General features: G+C 33.5%; 1 protein-coding gene across 2 annotated transcripts in view; it reads left to right on the top strand.

The window, feature by feature from the left end:
- LOC128547057 (uncharacterized) overlaps nucleotides 1-24,669 on the top strand; it is a 68,307-nt gene extending 43,638 nt beyond the window's left edge. Inside the window, exons 1-4 of one of the 2 annotated variants that reach the window (XM_053518719.1) lie at nucleotides 1,995-2,503; nucleotides 17,216-17,395; nucleotides 17,704-17,898; nucleotides 18,195-24,669. In XM_053518719.1, the coding sequence (XP_053374694.1) occupies nucleotides 2,324-2,503; nucleotides 17,216-17,395; nucleotides 17,704-17,898; nucleotides 18,195-18,560 (921 nt within the window). In that variant the 5' untranslated portion in view covers nucleotides 1,995-2,323 and the 3' untranslated portion in view covers nucleotides 18,561-24,669. Of the gene's footprint in view, nucleotides 1-1,994; nucleotides 2,504-17,215; nucleotides 17,396-17,703; nucleotides 17,899-18,194 lie in introns of those variants that run through there. The other variant, XM_053518718.1, reaches the window with a different exon arrangement.
- The last annotated feature ends 439 nt before the right edge of the window (nucleotides 24,670-25,108 follow it).

Raw genomic sequence — 25,108 nt, 5'->3', positions numbered from 1 at the left:
GGGTTCCTTTCCCGATTTTATTATAAAATATCTCTACCGTCCCATCAAAACAGAACTGGGTGGATCCCCCAAAATTTTAAAAAGTGGAAAGTGGGGTCGGTTTTTTTTTAAAATTACATATTAAAAAAGTCTTTTTTTCGTTTTTTTATTTTTAAAACCCAAAATTTTTCCGGGTTTTAAAAAAAAATTCTTCAGATAAAATAATATTTTTGAGTGAATCCTTTTACGAAAATTAAAACCCCCCAGGAAATTTTCGTTTGTTTTTTTGCATTTTTTCAAAAACCGTTTAAAACGCAGGGATTATCTTTAATTGAATCTTTTCTTTATGCTGGACGGATTTTCCTGTGCTTTTCCCGGTTTTTAGAAAAAAATCCGGCTATAAATTTTTGAATTTAATGCGTTAAATTTTTTCGGTACATAAAAAATTTTCGTTTTTTTTTATATTTCTTTTTATTTCTAAAAAATTTAAGAATTTAAAGGGATGCAAGGAAAAAAAAAATTTAATCACCGGCAGCGGGTAAAATGGAATATCCGGACTCGGGAAAAATGTTTTGGCGGTAAAATTTGCAGGTGCCTCGTTTTGCCTAAACAGTTACCCCGGGGCCGAATATTTCCCAAACTTTTTTCCGCAACCCCGGGGAAAAGATTCTTATAATAATTTTGTTTCTGTAAAACAGTGTGTATCGTAATCAAGAACATTATCCTTAATATGATCAAATTTATTTCTTTATTTTCTTATGTTTCTGATGAAATATTGACAAGCATTGCTCGGTAATGTCCGGTCTAGGATTTTCCTCCTGACAGCATAAGTAATAACCTGGGAATTAAAAGAAAATACGCTAATAAAAATGCCAATATACGACGAATGCATCAACTTTATCCAAGCGCACGCTGCTAAACACTGATAAAACGGTGCAAAAGGAAAAGTAGTAGTTCACTGTACTAAGACAGACTGCATTTATAAACGAGTGATAAAAATGGGTGATTAAGCGAGCAACTTTACAAATCCCGTATAATACTAGTTGTATAAAACATGACTGAAATTTATATTTCAAGTATAGTCGCTGCTTTCTTATATGAAAAAAAAATGAAACTATGTCATCATCCATTGGGGTAGGTGATGTCTAATATTAGCACACAGGCCGACCAGTGAACACATTTCAAAAGAATAAGAGAAATGGAAAACTGGACAACTTAGCTACAGTAAAGGCGTAGGGAAGCAACAGTACATACTTGCTAAAATTCCCTTGTACAATAGGTTGAATATTTTAGTAGACACAGTAGATTTTGATTGTATTTAAATACTGGAATCGATATATATTTAAAATTAAGTGCTAATGTTTGTTCACTGAAAACAATTAATACAAGTCTTAGAAGCAAAGTCGCACATCGATAGTATTTCTAAAGCACAATTTTAAATGAGTTGGTAGCTAATTAAGTAAAGACATTTATTTTTTTACATTCTATATCTTAGTAAAAGAACTTTTCTATATCTTAGTAGAAAAACTTTACGAATGAAAATGTTTAAACTATGAAATAATTATAAATGAGGAAAAGGCGATTTACAAATAATTAATTCAATCATTACGAAAAATCATCTTCGAAGACCATGCAGGTCGAGACATAACACACTTATAGATATAGATCTATACAGACACTCAGACAGACAGACAGACAGGCAGACAATGTTATATATAGAGAGAAATGCATAAGATTAAATTAATAAATACACATCAGCAAAAAAGGAACAAATATCCATCAGAAAACACAAGTACGCCAAGTATACAAATATCAGTCGAAATAACAGCTATACATCTGGTTATTTAATACTTACATATACAAACACGTGTACAGACAGACGGACAAAAGGCTAATTAGACGCTAACACTTCTCATTAACACAAATGGTAGTGCACGGAAAGATGAACAAATCCATCAAGCTTTGTATTCCGATGTTACAGTGTTGTCTCTCCTTTAATGGATAAGCAAAAAATCTTGCATCACTGTCTGTTATTAATTAAATTGCAACTCATCAAAATAGCTTTGTACAAAGAATAAGGCATTCATGGAAAAAGGAATATAGGATTGAGTCGTATGCAAACGGAAATACAATGTGTGTTATTTCCACTGGATTACACATCCATTTAGAAAATGAGACTACTATTGTACAACAGGTTTGCAGTTTACCATTAAATCAGTAGAGTAAGAAAAGGATGAATTACATCTTGAATATCATAAATTTATAAATATAGCAAAGTCAATATCTAGTTAACTCGCTATATAAGAACGTACTTCATACTTAAGTGAAATGTTTGGAGTCAGAAATGTTATTTTACAGAGGATACTGCCGTTTTTACCTGTGTTTGGCAATAACGGCTATAATTGGTCTTATAAAAATTAGATTAACTAATGACAGAAAAATAATGACAACAATGAGCAGCAATTTGGAGTCGGAACCCGATAAAACACACACTAATTTGGTTGATAAAGGACTAAACTTTAAGGTAAGATTACGCGTACTGCACGCAGAATATGTAAGATGCAATGAATAATGACAAAGTAACTATGCCCATAATGAAAAATAAATAATAATTTGTATTTCGTTACCATAATATTATTTAAGGATATTCCGTCTTCAAGTTGGCGGCCATGACAGTTCTGCAGAATGTGGATGTGAAAAGAAAAGAGACCAGCTATTTCTAAACTTGGTACAGAGAGTATAAAATGATATACCATTTGAAAAGCCACCTTACTAGCTATGCAAAAAGCAATAATACAGTAAAAAGTGAGAATTATACAAAAACAACAACAAAACAATTGCATATTATGTAGCAAATTTTTGAAGACGAGATAAATTTCTTGTTCACCATTTAAACAAACGTCATTAATGGGAAAGTCAGGATATAGTCTGCACTAGTGCAGCTGAGCAATATTTTTCTGTAAGAAACACAAACAAATTGAAAATGAAATCTCAAAATCACTACACTGTCATGTGATAGATTAATGCAGACATCCATCTTGTGTGTAAATAAAAGTAGTCCCAGCCATGTGGAGAATAGTAATCTTTGTATGGTGTACAACATAGCCAAATCAGTAGACAGTGACCAAGTAGATAATGATTGGTTTTTTGCTAAAAGGTTTATTTATAAACTTTAGTTTAAATCTCAGTCTTGGCCTTGTGCACAAGTAATCAATGAATGGAATATTGTGAAAAAATTAAAACATAAACACATAGCTAAAATTGCAGACTTGACTTATTGACACTGTTCATGGGCAGCACTGAAAAATGCAACAATGCATGCCCTCTACTAGATTTGCTTTGCCAGCTTATCTCACCTGATATGATGATACAGATGAGATCAAAAGCACCTTCCTGCTAACATATAAAGCTTCAATGGATAACAAAATGCAATGGAAAGATGATACTTGAGTAATCGTGTAAAGGACATGTTTACATCACATGAATTTTGCATCCAGTCTCTTTGAAAGGAAAAAAAACATCTGAAAACAAGGCATCCCCTCTTGTCACTGCATAAGTGTTTACATGATCCTTAAATGGATCCGTCTGTAGGCGAGACATATATAATATGCACATGCCTTCACAAATATACTTGGTTAACTTTTGCAACGATTCGGAAATATCTTTGACTGCTTCTACCTTTGCAAAGAACTGTGTTTACTGTAACGTTTTCTTTCATGTACAACTGAATAGTAAAGACATTGCAGCATAAATCCCTATCATTTAGGAAGGAAAAGTACAGCTTTTCTGTTAAAAATTGCAAAGCACCTTATACCTTATAAATCACTAAATTTCAAAGAACCGCCAAGATAATCATTTTGAAGGTCCTCAACATCATATGCCTCGTCTTCACCATCATATAACTCTCGGTACACTGTATGTGGATGACATCTTTGCCCTTTATTGTGGAAAAGACTGTGCCCATTTACCATTTCAATGTACTATCATCCAATTTCCACAGGTGATTTATTCTTCTTCCAACCAATTTTAATTTTCTTTCCCTTTTAGGAAAGAAGATAATATACTTAAATTATGGCTTATATCAATGCACAGGAAAATGAATAATTATGGAAAATTATAAAACTACTACTTCCGTAAACAGTCTGTGAAATTAGAGGTTGAAATCTTGTCTGGGACAACCAATCTTTCATTTAGACAACTTGAAGTTCTGTTCGGGCAACGAAATTTTATATACAAATGACAGTGCGTTTATAATTCAGTTTGAAAACTTTTACTGTGTTAATGTTATTATATCAATGCAATGATTATATGTAAAATTGATTTACATGTTTACATTCGGCATGTATTTTGCATGTACAATACATGAACAGATGAGTGCAGTGTTTTCTTCGAAGGCTTAACTTTATTCTGCTATGTATTTGCTGCAATAATACAACTTCAATATATAATGTATTTTGAGTACAGAAGTACATTTGTACCTAAGTATTAATATACAGTTTTCTAATCCTCCTGTTTATCTATAATATATGCTGAGGTAAAATAAAAGTAATGTTCTTGTTGTTATTGTACCAAATGTAACCGGAGGAAAAATGCATATGTTAGTCCATTTTTGTAAATGAACATGAGAAGTTTGTTCTCAATTACCTTGAAAATACATCAATTTTACAATACATTCCACAGTGTGTTACATATATAGCAAAATATGTAACATCTGTGAATAATGTTCAATTTGTAGCTGCAAATATTGCATTAAATTAGTTTACGCCACTGCACCTTTTCAATAAAATATTTATATGGTAACAAAAACATAATGGCCTCTGTTTGTATGTTTCAGAACAGAGTAACTTACTAAAAAGTATTAGACATAAAGAAGCACTCAAGGGCCAAATGAATGTCAACAATTAACATAACAGTTAAAGAGGCACCACAAAATAACTGTATTCTTTTGTATTTCCATGATTTTCATGAAAAAAAATGAGACATACAAGTATTCAGTGACATATATTAGGCCAAGACAATGTGTTTAATGTCTTAACATTTTATTGAATTACTGTAGCAATATGTACAGAAGTCAGTGTAGTTAGTTAAATTTCAATCACAGTGTCACGATGCGAGTTATATGACCTAGGGAAGTGCCTACTTCTTTAGTATCTTGAACAATAAAATAAGTCCAATCGCTAAGGTGACAATGTCTTAGACTAGCTGACAAACGATGTAGAATGTCCTTTGTTAAAACGTATAGCTGGTGAGGCCATATATCTCATATATAAAATTTTCCTCTGACTACTTTGCCTAAATGATTCGTGTACCAATGATTCGTAAATGATTTCTATTAGGAGCTAAATAATTGCAGGCAAATTACTAAATGTTTCAAGCTAGCAATCTTCAATTAACGATAATCAGCTCAAACTCCTATAGGCTGCAGATACTATACTTTACTGATCTTTTTGTTGAAGTTCCCGCCAGACAATGTCATACGAGTCCTGTCGCATAGTTGCTCAGCCTATGTCCTTTTAATTGAAGCTGTAACTCACTAAGATTGCCCTGACCCATGGATGCTTAGCGCCTATATGCTATCACATAGAGCATTCAACTACCATATAGGTATAACCCCGATGCCATGGCTGTACTTCGCCAATAACGCTGAACTTCAGCTATAAGCTGGAACTCTCCTACTGTCTTAGTAGATCACAAAAACCTATGCCTCAGCTTTCCGATGCTCAGCCTATATTTGATATCGTCTATAGCATTCAACTAACCTTAAGGTAAACTCCTATGCGCTGGATCTATAGCTCGAAACCTTGATGAAATTCTGCAACTATTTTTTAGTCTATGAACTTCAATCGTTTTCTTTTTAATTTAATTATTTATCTGCCCTGACAGTGTAGTTGCAATAACTTCCTTATCAAGGTACTGGGATAAACTATTAGTTGAATCCTCTATGTGTCTTCTTCAATCGCTGGATACAGAATGACTTCGAATTCTCTGTCATCTATCTACCTTATCAGAAGTGAACTTTGATTTGTGCTATTTATAGAACTTGTTTCTGATTGGTCCAAATTGGCACATAGTATTTTACAACGTGTTCTAGCTTTAACAAATAGTTGGTTCCCCTTAACTTTGTATATAGATCTAATGTGTGATGCTGGAATCCAGCTGACACTGTAATTAACCCAAATTGTCTATAAATGACCCAAATCCTATTATTTACAGCAATTCAACTATAATTATAGCAATGATACAATGAAAAATGAGTCAAGCACTATCTTTGCTAATTTGTTACATTTGTAATATATCAAATATACAAATTATTCTGACACACAGTTTGTTTCTACAGAGTAAGATATTTATGCATCTATATGTTTGAAACTATGCTGAAAAAATATTGACTGAATAAGTTTGCAGATGAAGTTGTGGAAACACATTTATTCAGGAAGCGCCTAATTTGTCCACCTGAAAACTTGAAGTTTAGCTGTATATTACCTGTATTATAAGAATGATTTTCATGAAGTTTTTGTGGGTGAAAAAAGTAGGTCACTAGGTCGTGGTGGGTCTTTAAGGGTCAAGTGAAATTGGACAATAAACAGAAGAGGTCTCCTTATCTATGTGGGTAGTTTATGTATTAAAAATACATGAACAAGTGGTGGTCACAAAACCAATGACTGAATACAGATGTTGCTTCAAGCAGACTACACTACAAAGAAACATGCTTCCAGTGTCAATATCTTCCTAATACGTAAGTGAACCAACTACAAATGAATGTTATATGCAAAATTTATTATACATTTTACTATGCATAGAGGATGGGCCTGGAATTGCACTTGTATCCGTGCCAGAAGTTGTAGCCACATCTATTACTGTACTTGCACCGTTTCTTCTCTTTGGAACTGTCTCCACATGCTGGAATGTTGTGATAAAATCACAATTGAATACTTATGTTTGGGGATACATAAATCTGCCAAATGGTGTCAGAAGAGTTGTCCGGACAAGGTATATTTCAACAAATCAAGGGCCATAACTCTGCTAAAAATCATTGAACCGGAAAGTACCGATGATATGCATAAATAGGCTTGTCAGTGATCAGTTAGGTAGAGTTTGGTATTAATGTGTTTGCCAGTGTTAGAGGAGACAGACAGACAGACAGACAGAAACGCAGACAGACAAACATACATCGTGGTGGGAGACTGAATAAATTGTAATGAATTCTACTCTGTATATAAATGACAACTCTGCACAAATAGTTCTCTTTATGCATCAATGCCTGTTTTTTATTCAGAAAGTTAGGAAAATAAGCAGAAAATATCGTACAAGGATATTTTTCAGTTGCTGTTTGTACTAATGAGTTTTTCATTCTGAGGCGCACTTAATAAAAACATTAACATACTCGTTATTACAGTAACTTGAAGAAAGTAAAAAGCATGCTTACTGAGGTTATCGTTGTATACTTTTTTAGATTTTATTTTCTTTTCATTTGTTAATTTACCCATGGTAAATAAGGTTTCCGAATTCCAGACACAGTTTTATGTCTGAGAACTGCTAATTCTGGCAGCATGTGTGGAAAAAAAATCCTTTAATTTGGGAGCCATTCTGTTTTTCCAGAAATGTTCATCTTTGTGTATTCTCTGTATGAAAATATCATGAGGATTAATTCCTCTGACCACCAAGTCACAACATTCATAACCGAGTATACTGAGCTGTCTCTGAATTTGGTAATAAAATTTTTAAACATATTTTTCCGTCTTCTTTCTTCAAGAAAAACTTTTGTAAGTTGTTGAAGCTTCATGTATAAGCATTTTGTTGTTATTAAGGACTGTCTTAATTTCAATTATCCCGAGTGGTCCAGTCTCTGAATTACTATACCATCCCTTGAAGTAGCTAAGTAGGGCATTTTCTCATCTATTACTAAGCCTGGGACTTGTGATTTTATTGTCTTTATTTTTGAGGTTGACGTATTAAATTCTGGCATTTTCTTCCTCATTCTGACCTCTAATTGTGTGAATAGTTATTGTGTTATTGTGAATTTTGAATATAATAATCTTTTTACCAGATTTGGACTATTATTGTTTGTTGACCTAGACATTACTTCCCCGAATACAGAACTTGTTAATCTTTTTTCTTCTTTCTTCATGCTAAAGATCATTAGCAGATTGTCCCCTAGTTTATCCTTCTTAGCATTCAGAATCTCCTTCCTTAAATATGAATCACACTCCTTCTTTAAGTCTTTCTGACTTATATCTTCTGTCCACATGAACATGTTCACCATAGTAAAGTCTTCCTTTCTTTATCTGAATTGTTGAATTTTGCTTTCTCCTTTTTATTTTTTTTGAATATTTTTATTTTTTGAAGATCTTTGTGTATTTAAAGATTTGCGAAGTCTTTCCTTATATGTATTTAAAAATATCATATCTGGTCTTTTTCCGGAAATTTGCTGATATATTTGTGGTGACCATGCTGGGCCTAGAATTGTTGTTAATGCACCGCCATAGCATCTTGCGTAGAACGAGCCTTTAAAACATTTGTTGTACAACTTTCCCCCAAATCAAATTTACACCTCACATTCATCCAAGCTTCTGCAAGATTACTTGTAAAATTCCCAATTAGTCTGTACTTATTTTCTGTCGTACGATTTAGAAAGAAATTAACATATTTTAACATATCTTTTGCAACATTATCAAGTGCACATTGTTAAAAACCTCCTTTTCTTAATGTTTCTGTTTCTTCTTTGGACAAATCCTGCATGCTGTCTTACCAATAGTCACTCTGAGAAATAATAACATTATCATGACTTCATCTATATTTTCTACATCATCATTCACTTCTTTCTATGGCAAATCAGCAGATTTATGTTTGCAAAAATTTGTGGAACACAAATCATGGTGTCCCAATACATGTCTACCTGCATTTCTGATGTCCATTTTCAGTTTCTTTATTGCCTCAGTTTTATTTTCTTCTTTACTTCTCATCATGATGGCACAGCGGACACCAGCTGTTATTCTTCTTATATTGTTCTTTGACATTTCCCCTTTGCCTTTGTACTGAGGCTTTTCTGATATAAGTTTTTCTAAATCTAAGCACTTTGTTGCATGATTAGCACATTCAATTCCTTGGATATGAGGCCCCCAAACAGGTACATATTTTACAAAACTGAGCTGTCCCCATCTGCTAACATTTGCATATATCTTAGCCCACATTTCTTTTCACATATCTGAAATCCTTCCAAAATTATGTCACTTTCCATAGACTGAGAAGAATGTTGCCAGTTTTTAAAACACTCATGGCTAACTGGATCTATGTTCTGCGTTTGAGCTCTAATGCAAATGTAGCATAGTTTATTTTTTATTTTTATTTAATGTGTATCCGCAAACTACCCCCCCCCCCCCCCCCCGCCATTGCATTATATGTATGTTTGTGACTTCTTCTAGACCAGCCCCCATCACAAACTACATATATTGCTGGTACACCTTGAACCAATTCATCATTTTCAATTGCCAATTCATGCTCTTTTTCAGCATCTTTTTGCGTTTAAACCTCCAACACATTCTTCAAAACTTTTATTCATTTTCTAATTGTGAATAACATTTTTCTTGAATTCCTGGTATTCCAGTTGTACCCATTGTCTTATTTAATGATGAACATCCACCTCCAGTAACCATGCTTCCCCAAACACATCGAATATTTATTTCTTGCATAAATGTTTCACCAAGTTTCTCACTATTTTCAACCACAAGCTGTTTTGCGCAGCATCAACATTTAAAACTCAAAACTGAATAAAATCCATTCCTTTTCTCTGACTCCAGACATACATCATTTAGCCCCATTGACTGCCCTACGCTTAGCCGGATCAAACAAGACTGTATGTGCTGTAATTTCCATAATATGCTGTTGAAGTTTATCCAAAGTTATGATTCTATTCCCTTGTGGTGGTTACGTCCCTTGGGAGTGTCACGTATTTCAAAACGCTCTGATAAAATGGATTTATGAAATCAGTTGACAATTTAAACGAACTAACTTTGATAACATAACAAAATTTAATCGAAAGTGCTATGGATATGGATATTACAACTAAAGTCATATAGTGACGGATTGGCTTTTTGAATACACATATAGGAAGGTACATCAATTTTATCTTCCGAATGTCGCCATATGGTATTGATTGACACAGTTACTGACTCTTCATAGCACAATAGCAACTGTACTCTATTATGTAACTGAGAACGTCGTTCTATAATACTTTTAAAGTCAAAATTTTGAGAAGTATACTTCTCACAAAAAGGATGGAGCAAACTGTAACAAATGCTGAAAAAACAGTGACGAATACATGTAGTACAGGCGAAGAAGAGCAAGTAATGCACACTAGAGAAAAACGGAAGAGAAATGATGGATCAAGCGTAAGTGATTTAGACACAAGCCAAAATACAACTGAAAAAAATTCATCAAATACACACAAAAAAAAAGCTAAAAAGCTAGAGAATATAAATGAACAAACCAAACAGGGAAATAAAAAGAAAGACAAAACCGAACATCATGAACATAAAGAGAAACAAGAAATGGCCGAAATTAAGAAACAACTCACAGAAATGAACACAAAACTATCAAATGTGATGAAAAAAGACGATGGATCCTTAAGAGATATCATAAAAGAAGTATTCTGTGAAATGAAGGAAGATCTGCTGAAGTCTGTTTCAAAAAAGATAGAAGTTCTGGAGGCAAGATTGTTCGACAAAGAAACAGAAAATGATAAATTAACATGCAAAATAAGCAAACTAGAGGAAGAGCTTGTAAATAAAGAAGATGAAAATGAACAGCTTCGTGGAGAAATCCAAAATGTAAATAACAAATTTGACAAGTCGGTAAATGAGAGCGAACAATACAGTAGGCGCAACAATTTAAGAATAAACGTACTAAAACAGGACAATGACAAATAAACGCCAGAACAAACAAGAAAACTCTTGTGCAAGAAACTTAACGAAAACTTTTAAGATTTAAAACTAAATTTAAATGAAAATGATGTAGACATCGCCCACAAATTGGAAGGAAAACGAAAGGGAAGCGACAGATTAAAGTTAGATTCCAGTCAAGACTAGTCCGGGACAAATTATGCAAACACAAGAAAAGACTCAAGGTTACCTGCATATTCTTGAGTAAAGATCTGACACGTTTAAATTATCACGTACTAGAATGTGTGCGTCAAAAATCACCGGATGAAGTAAATCCAAAATGGGGAAAGTTATGGAAGTTAGGTTCTCTGACTACCAGCACTGAATTGAAATGGAATGACCGCCAAAAACAACAGATAACGAAAAAAAGGTATGAACAGTGAACAATAAGTATAGACAAACAACGACATTGAAAACTTAGGAAAAATAAGTTATCAATACTGTAGAGGACAAGTAATACTTTGTTATAAAACAGTCACGGTATTAACTATACGCAGTACAGAAATGTGACCAGTGTACCGACAAATGTTATCACAGCATATATACCTGTAAGAAAGATTTAAAATATCGAAACTTTATATTTCATGCGAAGTGCTTAAAAGATATGTTTAACGTGAATTTTGGTCGCACTCTAAATAGACTATTAATTTAAAAAAGATCAAGATGTTTTCCAGTTTGTTTAGTTCTGCCCATTGTTTTCTCATTAAGACCAAACCCATTATTTTATCTAGGGACCATTCGCAGCTTTTCATGGAATTACACGCTAGTGTATCGTTGAAGGTTCCATGTGCACCGCCGTATGAACACATCTGCAGATGTCTCTAAATTGTTTTTTGTACTTTCAGCATGTGTAAATGTTGAGTTCTGTCCATGAAGAGGCTCAATCAAACCGAGCCTGCAACATTTTCGTTTTTGTCGTGTTGAGCGACCTGTGGAGTTTCCACTTTTTCTATTTTAAAATAATGTATAATTAAAATGTCTTTTTTTCACAGGGTTGTATACATGCTATTGCATGAAATTCTCTTACTATACATGAACGTATATGTATTTACAATTTGGCGGCAGAAATACTAGACTGAATATGAAACGCTAGATTAATGACAAAGCCGACCTTACTTTGCAGATCCATACTAACGGGAACCGAACAGCTGGTACCTGATTTTTTATTTATTTATGTTTGGGGTTTTTTTGCTAGTAATAGTAAACGGTAGAGATGTCAACACGAGTTTAACAGATGGGTTTAAGTGTTATGCTTGGTAAAACTCAGTATTCAGTTTAACAGCTTCGATTAGGCTAACTGTTGATAAAAGTACAATCATATATGCGTTCTGACGTAAATATTAGTAAATGATCATTTTTATGCTTGTGCTAGAATAGTTTTTTTTTTTTGTTGAGCATAATTGATTAGAACAAGCCGTTGATAAAAGTACATGCATATTTGTTATTGACGTAACTTATAGTAAATTACTATTTTTGTGTGTTCGAGTTAGAAAATATATAAGCACAACTGTTTTTCTTCATTACCATATTTATTAAATAGAAGTCATCCATTCATTGGTAAAACGTAGACCGACCTGAATAATTTAGAATTAACAGATACTTTTAAAATACTTTTTTTTCTTGTACAGGTAGTTCTGTTAACAAAATAGTCGTATTAGCCTTGTGTTTCGTTTTCGGACAAGGCAAATTGAAACAGCAAAAAGTTACTTCTATTGTTCGTAAATAGAAAATATTGTTTATGTCGCATAAAATAGTATTGTCTTTCTTTTCGAATTTTAGACAAGACAAGAAAATTAGGTTGTGTTATTTTTAGTTCGTAACATATGCGTCTATTCAATATAAATCGAACAAAAGTTTCAAAATGTAGCAGACACGAACTAAATAATTATACAAAAATATACAAAGTATTATAGATTTATTTATTTATTTTGTTGGGTTTAACGTCGCACCGGCACAATTATAGGTTATATGGCGACTTTCCAGCTTTTATGGTGGAGGAAGAATCCAGGTGCCCCTACGTGCATTAATAATCACGAGCCCGCTGGATGGCTTCCTCACATGAAGAATTCAACGCCTCGAGTGAGGCTCGAATCCACATCGATGAGGGGCAAGTGATTTGATATGTATACGTATACAATGCAAGGCATTAACTGTGTAATTGTACATGGCACTCAAATCACAAACCACCTATATACTGCAGATTGGACTATTTTCTCGTCTCAGAAAATATGTTAAATTTAGTTTCAAACCAGCTACCAATCAGACAACTCTATTGTGCATTTTAAATCAATGTAGAATAAACAAGGAAAAGGTCAAGGTTATTTTAAACTACACAATAGCATCATTTTACACCCTGAGTACCAACAAGAAATTAGAAACGCAATAACTGAAATAGCCAACTTTGATGCAGAAGCAAATCCAAACACTCTATGGGAACTTATTAAAGGAAAGATTCGAGATGTTTCAATCAAATATTCTATTAAAAACAACAAGAGAAAAAAATGAAGAACAAAAATGATTAGAAAATACAGTTTAAAAACTTGAATATGAAATTAACCTTAATCTCTTAGATGACAGACTGTCAGTTGAACTAAATAAAAACATTTTGAACGAACTATTAGATGAAAGTTGAAAGGAATTTTAATTAGAGCAAAGGTTGAATGGATAGAAGGATCAGAAAAAAAACTAAATATTTTGCAAAGCTAGAGAAAAAACTCTCCGAAACAAAGATAATAAATACACTAGAAGACAATGGAAATGAAATTACAAAGAAAACTGAAATAATAGAATACATAAAGAAATTCTATGAAACTTTATATGCGGAAGACAATCAATACTAAGAAATAATATTTTTTTCCAAGCGAACAATGTCAAATTTGATTTTGAACGGAAACAATCTTGTGAAGGTCTAATTAATGAACATGAGTGCACGATCGCTTTAAAAGATATGGAAAATATGAAAAATCCAGGATCAGATGACCTAACCACAGAATTCTATAAACTATTTAGGAATGATATAACGTACTGCATGAACTCTACTAATTATTTTTTTTGAGGATGGTGATTTAACGGAGTTACAGAAACAAAGCATTATAACACTATTACCTAATCAAAGCCCTGAGAGGACTGTAGGGAAGCGTAGCTAAACCACTATGCATTTGAATAGAGAAGCCTGGCAAGAAACGGTTCCATCATTTTGCAATATTTCACTAAATGCTATTAGTTTTTTGTACTCATTGAACCAAAAACATCCAGACCAAAGTCGGTAAAGGATACTCAAATCATAATCTTTGACTTGACTCTAGATCTGATAGCGAACCAATGTCTGTACGTATGGAATCTGATCATCAGTAAAAGCAGACTAAGGCTTTAGAGGTCGCATTGACCTCAACACCAAAATCGTTGTTTATGTCTCTGGTAAGGTTCTAAGAAAATCAAACGGACTAGACTGAAAGCAGGTTTGACAGACAGTCATGACAGGACCTTCCAAAGTGAGATGTCAATGCATAAAACCAAGAGAGCAATCAGAACATATATCAAAATATTTATCTAAACTGTGTAACATTTTTTTTAAAAATCTTACAAACCTGTGTAACATTTTTTTTTTAAAAATCTTTCAAAACTGTGTAACAATTTTTAGCTCACCAGAGAACAAAGTGCTCAAGGTGAGCTATTGTGGCCGGTCATTGTCCGGCGTCCGTCGGCGTCCGTCGTGCGACGTCCGTCGTGCGTCGTCCGTCAACATTTGCCTTGTGAACACTCTAGAGGCCACATTTGTGACTCAATCTTTATGAAACTTGGTCAGAATGTTAGTCTTGATGATCTCTAGGTCAAGTTTGAAACTGCGTCATGCGGGTTAAAAAATAGGTCAGTAGGTCAGATCGAAGGAAAAGCTTATGAACACTATAGAGACCACATTTCTGACCCAATCTTTATGAAACGTGGTCAGAATGTAGTCTTAATGATCCCTAGGTTGAATTCGAAACTGGGTCATGTAGGGTCAAACACTAGGTCAGTAGGTCCGATCAAAGGAAAAGCTTTTGAACACTCTACAGACCACATTTATGATCTAATCTTTATGAAACTTGGTCAGAACCTTTCTCTTGATGATCTCTAGGTCAACCTCGAAACTGGATCATGTGGGGTCAAAAAATAGGTCAGTAAATCAGATCAAAGCAATAGCTTGTGAACACTCTAGAGGCCACAGTTGTTACCCAATATTCATGAAACTTATTCAGAATGTTTGACTTGATGATTTCTAGGTCAAGTTTGAATCTGGGTTATGTGGAGTCAAAAACTAGGCCACCTGGTCAAATCAAAGGAAAAGCTTGTGAACACTTTAGAGGCCACATTTGTGACTCAGTCTTTATAAAAATGGGTCAGAATGTTTGTCTTAATCATTTCTAGGTCAAGTTTGAATCTTGGTCATGTGGGGTCAAAAACTAGGTCACTAGGCCAGATCAAAGGAAAATCTTAAAATTAGATCCAAATTTCATCTTTAAAAACATGAACAATTACTAGCTATAGCTTATGTTTAATAACATTAGATAGACACAATATAAATGTGTACTGCCACAAAAATATAGGGCTGTTTTTTTTAACAGTGTACTTTTACTGAATGACATGTAGTTCTGTATTCAAACTTAATTAACATATTTAGCACTGTTATATAAATTTAATAAGGATTTTATACATTTGAAGTAAATTGCTAAAGATAAGATAATAATTGGATAACTGTAATTGTGTACTTTTTAATTTAACACACAGTACCTTTTATACACAAGAGCATATTTTGTTCGTGTTAAAACATAGTTACTGAGTAACAACAGTTTCTCCGAATGAAATGAAATTTACGCATGCCATAGATTTAAAGTGTGCAGCTGATATAATACATATTTTGTGTTGGAAATTTGTTGTACACCAGGATTTCCTAGCTGAAGAAGGAAAAAAAATAGTTGCAATAAAAACATAATTTAAAGACCCTCCCACCAACTTAAATTTCGAAAAATACAATAGAATAGTGATCGCATATTTGTTTAGAAACATCCAAATAAATAATAATCCTCGAAGATCCATGTTCCTATGTTAAATTGAAAAGATGATCTATATTTATCCGTCTGAAACATTCAATACTCTATCAAAAATCAATCTTTATGCATTTTGTCATTTTGAAACAACGGCTGTGGATGAATATTATTTATATTATTGATCTGTGCATTAACAACTGATAACAGTTTCAGTTTAATTAGGTAAGCAAGCTGACTTGTAAGGTTTTGAAACCGTAACAGCCGTGATTATCTTTTATACTTCATCAACGACTGTTCATAAAGATAAATAAATAGCTATGGGCCGTTCCATGAGAAATCCTGTATTAGTGACATGTTATAATTGATACATGATTAAATGTTCAAAATACGGCAGATCGAAGATCTAATACAGAGACGTTGTGAGTACGACAGATCGAAGATCTAATACTGGGCCGTTGTGAGTACGACAGATCGAAGATCTAATACTGAGCCATTGTGAGTACTGTACGACAGGTCGAAGATATAATACTGGGCCGTTATGAGTACGACAGCTTAAAGATCTAATACTGAGCCATTTGAGTACGACAGATCGAAGATCTAATACTAAGCCATTGTTAGTACGACAGATCGAAGATCTAATACTGAGCCATTGTTGACAAGACAGGTTGAAGATCTATGACTGGGCCTTTGTGAAAATTAGATGGGAAATCGTGAATACGACAAGCAGAAGACCTAACACCGGGATACTGTGAATAAAACTGATCGGGAAGATAAATGCTGCATATTTGTGAAAATGGATTTTACTTGCAAATTTAATATGTTATCTCTTTTAAATCAAACACACAATAATGGAATAACCTTTTTAAAGGTTTCCTATGACATAATAGCGCCGAGAAAATCGCGCATATTGAGACGTTCAAGACATACAAGGTATTAGTCTCAAGCATTATTGCAAAATGATATGCAAATATATTATAAGTACAGAAAATACTTTTAAAGTGCCATTTACCGTTATTAAAGAACAATACATGCATGCAAAATCCTGATTTCTCCAACGAGCTATGTAATATACAAATAATCATTTTTTTTCCATTTTAGAAGAATACCGTATCAAAATGCTCATAGAGTATATAATAAATAAATCAACGTTACACAGTCATCATACCAGGTTTACTCTTTCTGTTTATAGTTACTAAAACATTTCAAGGCAAACTGTAAATTTATTAGAATACTAAATATTGCCACTCTGTATGTTCCTTTAATTTATCATAGTTTCAGATGCAAAGATTAAATGCAGAAAAAGTAAATGCCGACGACCCGGCTCTGATTGAACTTATTAAAGAATATTACATTGAAAAACCATCTCAGCTGCCATACAACTTAGAACATCCAGATAAAAGAGACCCATCCTGTGGACAGACAGCTTTTGTTGATGGCTTTATGAACCATAAGGTAATATTTTGTTGTCAAGGATGCAAGTTGTTTTTGAAATTCTCGCTCATTACACCTTCTTTAGCTTAAGGTGAAATCAATTAAACAAATATTTTAAAACATAACTATGAAAAAAAAAACATTTCACGGGTTTGATATTTGTCCTTGTTTATTTTTTCGGTAATAAAAATCATTAAAGTATAACGACCATTGGTTACGTTTAGAGAACCAACCACAAAAACCACTTCTGACATCGAAAAACTCTAAATGAATGTAATTATATTGTATCTAATGCAACATACGTATATAGAAGTATGTCCGTTTTACAGGAAGGCGGGTTTTATGTTGATTGTGGCGCCCACGCTGGGGAGGTATTTTCAAATTCCTTGTTTCTAGAAAGGTATCGTAACTGGAATGGTATACTAATTGAAGCAAACCCAACAGTCTACAAAGAACTAAAGAAGAAAAACAGAAAAGCTTTTACCCTGAACGCATGTCTTAACGGGAAGCCGTATCCTTCTGTGGTAATAATTTGTCTTAAACCGTCTTTATGTAAGATAGGACAACTTTTGCTCCGCTGTGCTAAATTAAAATTGCTAACAGATAGGTGAATAAAACAATAAAAGAAAACATCGGTTTTGAAGAAGTATTATATGATATAATATAACAATGTCATAAACATCCACGGAATTGATTAAAGGTGATCATTAAAGAGAACGTTCAAGAATCAAGAATCTCTAAGTAGGATTTTCGATTTGCCAAAACTACTAGCATATGTCAAATTGTTACATGATCAAAATAAATCTGTTCTTTTATGTAGATGACCTTTTTAGAGGATTCTTGGTGGGGATATATTCTAGATGGAAATCAATCGATGTCGAATAAAGGACAGAGTGGCACAGGCCGTTATGTGGAAGTCCAGTGTTTCCCACTGTACTCTATTCTTATGGCGTTAAATCAAACCAATATTGATTACTTTAGTTTGGACGTTGAAGGAGCCGAGGAAGGCGTGCTTGACAGCATACCTTGGAACAAAGTTGATATAAGAATGATGTCTATTGAATATGATAAGTGGCCTGGTGGGAAGTATGCATTAAAGGCCTACATGGAAAAAAGAGGGTACAAGTTTATGACGGAGGTCATCGCACAAGCAGCAGCAGATATCATAGTGTTAAAAGAGGATTGATAAAAGCGTTGTTGTAGACAAATTACTTTTATGTTTTGGTCACCAAAGATACAACAAATATATTTTTATTTGATCTAGTTATAAATTTGTTTAATTTCGTCAAATCTTCTTTAAATTATATAACACATCTCACAAATATATGTGATGGATTTAGCGGTGAACGATACGGTTAGGCTTTGTCTCTTGTTTGAAAATGCCAAATGAATGCCCTTGGTCCTGCTTTAGCTTGACGATAGTCATTACAAGGTTAGTTATTTGTAAAAGCTGGTTAGCAACCTGCTTAATATGCTAATGTTCAACATAACTGAGACTGAAAAAATTCTTAAGTATAATTACCAGTATACCATCGACCAGTTACGCATAAAGGATACAACTTACATTTAGACAGAGTCTCATTCTCAGCTTTGACAATGCATTTGTTATTGCGCGCACAGAAAGCAAAGTAAGAAAGCATTCATGAGAATCGAAGTTTTCGGTCTTTTTGTTGTTTTTAAAGAAATATCCCAACATTATACCGACTCCTCTAGACGGGTCGGAATAACATTGCAAAAGAGTTATCTTTCCATATGGGTGTGTTACCAAAATACACAAAAACTGAATAGTAGTTAGTTTTACGTTGTTGTTTTTGCGCTTTTCATGTGATTTTTTTTCTTCTTCCTTTTTTTACTTTTGTGACATACTCTATATGCACTTTATAACTTCCCACAGAGTAATTGGATTTGCATGTTCGTTTAATCTGTTTCCTATATTATTTCGTTTATTTCTTTTTGAAAGTTATCTTTTAATAAAAGCCTGTTATTCAGTTAAAAATATTCTTTTCTTTTTGGTCGATTTTGTATATATAGAGGGCTTAACTTATTCTTGAATGATCTGACTTATATCCTACATCTATTATAGTCTAGTCTACTGAAAATAGGCGGTTTATCGCTAGAGCGCAAAGTAAATTGTGATTTATTGGGATTCTTTATTCTCCATATGTCACAAATATAATTGTTTTTCCATTATTGCTTTTAATAATTTCCTTCAATTTTATGAGTATATGATTTCCCGATCCTTTTCTCTAATTCTGGATCTAAGGTTGTATTTACATCGCCTCCCAATATTACATTATTTTTTTTTTATCTTTTTTAGTAAGGGAGTTAAGTCTGACGACAGCAATAGCGCTTTACGTATTTTGCTATCTTAACAGAATATTGATGGATAAAAGCTTATCAAATGAATACCACGTAATAGTATTTTAGTTATTTTTCATTTTGCTATATTTTATTCAATTATTAATACGTTTTGACGTAGTCACTCGAATATGATTAACAGATAAATGTCTAACAGTTGTTTAACATTGTTACTTGTTTATGGGCCAGGTTCCTTAACATAAGCAATATGCCACCGACTCAACGTCAGCTCTAACTGCTAGCTCTCCACCCTCTCTCTGTATATCAGACCACCCAAAACTCAAGAATATTACCGTTGTAAAGCAGTACTGTTGAAAAATTGTTCTCACTGTAAATTGTACGTAACTGTGTAGTAGTTAATTCAATATTTTAACCTTTAGTCTGCTGGCGTCAGTTGATTAGTGCAGACTAAGATCATAGTCTGCACTGTTCGCTATTCAGTCAGTAAGTTTTCAGTGAACATTCCTTTGAATAATAAGTGGAATGCCCAAAATTAGATGATGGACCAGTCCATTTTAAAATTTCAGAAGAGTATGGGTTAGTTATGTGTCATACAGCAACTCTTTACATGTAGGAATGATTTCTGATAAGATATTTATCTGTAGTACAGCAACGTATCTTATTAGCATTTTTAATAAAATATAATATATTTACATGCACAACACATGTATTTAACTTTAAAAACAAATCTTTCAATTTATGGAGATGCCTTGAAGACACACAAATGTTACAGAAACAATGGTAAAATATAAAGAAAGGAAGAAATCACAACCCCTTTCGTTTTGAGGAACCAAACACCTGTGATAAATGACATCAGATTCGGAGAAGTACATGAAAAGAACAGTTACAAATGGGATGATAAGCATAAAAAGCATCTGCAATAACGATGAGGATAAAGAAGGTGTGGATATCTAATTGAATAATAAAATGTCATTGAATCACTGTTTCATTGTACTTACATTTCACCTTAAACTGTCCTATCAAAAGCTTAAAAATTATAAGTATGTTTTCTTTCAACATAAACGTTTTAGTTTTTAGTTTATACTAATTTATTTTAGCTCGATTGTGATAAAATCTTAAAACTTATTTGAACCACTCTCGAGTCCGCTACATTGAAAAACCAGTACTGTTGTCATATGAGAAATCAAGGTCGTGACCCTAACGGGGTTCGAACCCTAAGGCCCCCGAGTTGAGCGCCCGACACCTTAACCACTAAACCACCACTCCCCTTATACGTTTTACAGTTAGAATTTCAAATCGTTTATTTTCTCTGAAACTGTCTGTATCAACATAATATTACCCAACTAAATCTGAATCATGTGAAGGCGTAACAACTTTGCTTTTGAATCATACGAGTAGTTTCTTATAAGTACAAGAATTGCGATTCTTGCGAGAGACTCCGAATAATTCGAGTATAACTGATGCTTCTTACGACCGAAAACACATTTATTCTAACTATATACGTGACAAACTATGTAAGGGCATTTCGTAAAAAATCCATTCATGTAAATGACTTATTCTTGCATGTAAATTACATTGATACAATGGTAAATTAATATTCTTTGTCCCAGTTTCTAATTTCTATGTCCTATAACACCAGGAAATACTCCAGTCATCAAAACAGTCGAGATATTCAAATATCACAAAAGAAAAACTTTCTAGTTACATTCTTTAACTAATGACAGAGATATTGTAATACAAAACACACACACACACTGATAACATATCTAAATATCTAGACTATGTATTGCAACCACATATGCAATCATTACCTTCGTATGTCAAAGATACTACGGACTTCCTTACAAAACTGAAGAACTGCAGTTTATCATCCACCAGTTATTTGTTGACTTTGGATGTAACCTCTCTATATACGAATATTCCACATGATGAGGCCAACTTAAACGGATTGAACACTAAACATGCGGTTTGTCTCAAAAACAGTTGGGTCGTAAACGCTTTTTATAATTTTACCAAATACAGTTGGAAAATTAACATGACCCAAAATCTTACGAAGTTTGTAAACCACATCCCCATAAAAAAAACGGGGTTAAAAATACCTTCTCGCGGAAGTGTCTTAAAATTACTATTGAATTTTAAAACTAAATCAGAATTACAATAGTAAAAGTCTTCCGTAGCTTAACTATCGCAAATAAAACTCCATTATAGATCTAGTTTTTTATTTTAAAAGTAGATACCCCTCATACCCAAAAGGTTAAGAACATTTTATTCCCTGCCTTCTGCTTAAGCCTTAAGGGAGCCGCGCCATATATATTCAAAATATTTATATCCGTTTTATGACATTTTTGTCTGGTTAAATGGGTCAAAGCCTCTTCCTTTGTCAGGGCACACGATTAATTTAAAGCCGTTGTAAAAATATCTGTGATGGCTATTTGATACATTGATTTACAAAAATCACATGGTTTTTCATTTCCTTATACAGTAAAACCTCTACCACAGATCAGCTCTGAATTAAAGCCAGAACAATACAACCTCCATAAAAAGCTACTATGTTCTCTTCAAGATTGTCTATAAACAGTTTAAATTTAGCTGTGTTGAGAGATCACGTGACAACAGACACCGCGTTTCATTTCTCAAAGGTTGTCTTTTCAGACAGGTTTGACTGTTACATAATCTAGTAAAACATGTCATTTGAAATCAGTATTATAAGTATACAGACAAAGCCAAAAATTGTAGACGAATAAAATGATATGTCAATATCAAAAAGAGGAAATGCAGAAGCGACTGCAACAACGTGACAGCGTTGTAAACCCCATGCAGCTTTTCGCCTTCGAAAGTGTTAAATATTCTACTAGTACCACTAGATACCTAGAGTGGTATATATAGACTGTATACTGTTAGCGATATATATTATTTACAAAATCAGCGACAAATATCATCGTTCTGAATGTCTATTGCACGACATTTATATTGTTTTAGTGTACTGTTTAACCCTAAACATGATGGCCACGATTGGTTCTGCCTTTGCGACCAGTGTAGATTTTTATCAGCCTGCACATCCGTGCAGTCTGATGAAGATCTGCACTATTCGCTATTCAGTCAGTACCCTTTTAACAGTTAATGTTGCTGTCTAAATTCAAGGATGGACAAAAAAACAAAGACAAATATCAAACAGGGAATGCCACGCACCAAAAACGCAGCCTCCCCAAAACGAAACCCACAGCACGCAGACGCGTACACCACAAACACACACATACACATACACGCGCGCACACACACAGCCAACACATTAGGACAAAACGAACAAACAAAGGAACACAGTGGGGCACCGCCTTGGAACCGTCAGTGGCAAAAACACCACTGGGGAGCTTAAACCGGTTTATGGTGGGCACCCAACCTCACTCTTACCCCTACCATGTTCCAAAGACACGGGACAGTGTAAATAAAAGTTATCCCCTCCAGGCGAATCTCTAACACACGTAATGGAAACAAGTTCATTATAAAAATTTAGCAGGGTAAGGGTTAAGGTATTCCAAGGTGATTACAATAGCTTAAGGGTATTGTTTAATCACCCCTTGGATATGGTGACTGTTTTTCAATATTGTCTTTTGGCAGTTTCTATGAAATGCCGGCTCCATAACATCAGATCCTCTCCCTTAATTAAAGTCTGTTTAGTTCTACCCATTGTGTTCTCGTTTTTGTCAAACCCATTATTTTAAACATATGCTGCTTTTCATGAAATTGCACTCTGTATACTTGTAACATGTGTAAATGTCGAGTTCTGCTTAACGGCGTAGATCATAGCTTGCATTTCCACTACCGTCTATGAACAGGCTTAATCAAACAGAGTCTGTAACATTTTCATTTGTTGCAATGATGTAATTAGATATATTTCGTTTTTTCAAAATTTGTAAATAACCAGAATACATTTCTGTACTGTACGAACGGTATTTTTACTATTTCCAAAGTGTACATGTTTATGTCCTCATGAATTTTCAATCTTAATATCGGACAGAAACTTTCAACAAGTGTAACATGCTTCTTTTTTGCATCTAATTATTTCACCATCTTACATTTTGTAATACTATTTGGAAACGATATAAAAACTGAAATAGATTTAATTAAAGATATTTATAAATAAGGGTTGTCATATTGGCCCAAGACCTAAGGCCGCAGGCCAATACGATTGCCCGAGGACAAATAACTAGGTAAATATGAAATCACTTGATTAATGATGATATCATTTTTCAACTTTTGAATTTGGCATTATAGTTTTGAAGGCATCCTAATTTCATCTAGTATAATAGACAGGTCTGTGTGTAGATAAGTGTGATAAATGTGATTAATTTTACAGATATTTATTTTCTATATTGATTTTGCGAGTCATTTAATTTTGAGCTGGGACTGAAACTTCTTTTCATGTTATTTCCTTGCATGCTGCCGGTAACGAGACACAAACTTGTACACATGTGTTGATTAAGTTATACCAACGACCAAGCAAATATTATTCACCCCATAACTCGTTTTATTCTTATTTGAAATTTTTACAGCTGACACCGTGTTCTCTAGTTCATGTATTATCATTTTCCTACTATGCAAATTGTTGTCGTAATTGCAAAATAATCCAAATTACCAAAATGTATGTTTAAAATTATTGTCATCCTTTTAATTCATCCCAGTTTCACAGAATTATCTATTTCTTCCAAAAATGTCAGAAATGTAGACAGGAGCTTGTTACCGAAGCAGTCTCAGTATCGTTATCATCTACACAGATTTACAACAGCTCAGTCACAGTCGGTTATTAACGTTACATTTATCAGATTATAGATGATATTTTTGTACGAAATAAGAAAACTGTTATATATGTATATTCTTATGTAAAACAAAATGGCGTCATTCAAAATCTAACGGTATTGGCCCGTTCACTAGAACCTGTCAAAATGCTTGAATCCCATATTGGCCCTGTGTTTTCGTACTGTCCCTGATCTTCTGATATTGGCTCAGTTGAGTTTGATATAAGCTCAATCTATTTCATATGACTTGTATAATTTACCTTATATTGTGTCCAATGTTAATTAAATTCTTATTGTTGAATACCAATAAACTTTATGAAAAAAAAAACATGACTACTGAATTAATATATAGTAAGCTTTAATGAACTGCTAATGTTTGTTTTTCTTCAGTACTTTTCAATATCTCACAAACCATCAATAATCCAGCTGCCATGTAAGTTCCTTTGTAATTCAATTGTACGTAAAGAGAATAGGCATGGTAAGAAAATGATTTAAAGGTGCAAAATAAAGACAAATGAATAGACATAAATTTTAAAAAAAGACTACACATTTTGAAATATAGTACTAAACATTACGATAGCCGTGCAATATTCCCTTGAAATCAACACATGTAGAGAGAAAC

Source organism: Mercenaria mercenaria, chromosome 11, assembly GCF_021730395.1.
Source record: "Mercenaria mercenaria strain notata chromosome 11, MADL_Memer_1, whole genome shotgun sequence".
NCBI classification, from domain to species: Eukaryota; Metazoa; Mollusca; class Bivalvia; order Venerida; family Veneridae; genus Mercenaria; species Mercenaria mercenaria.
Note: the sequence above shows the minus strand (reverse complement) of the source record. Positions and strands in the feature narration are given on the sequence as shown.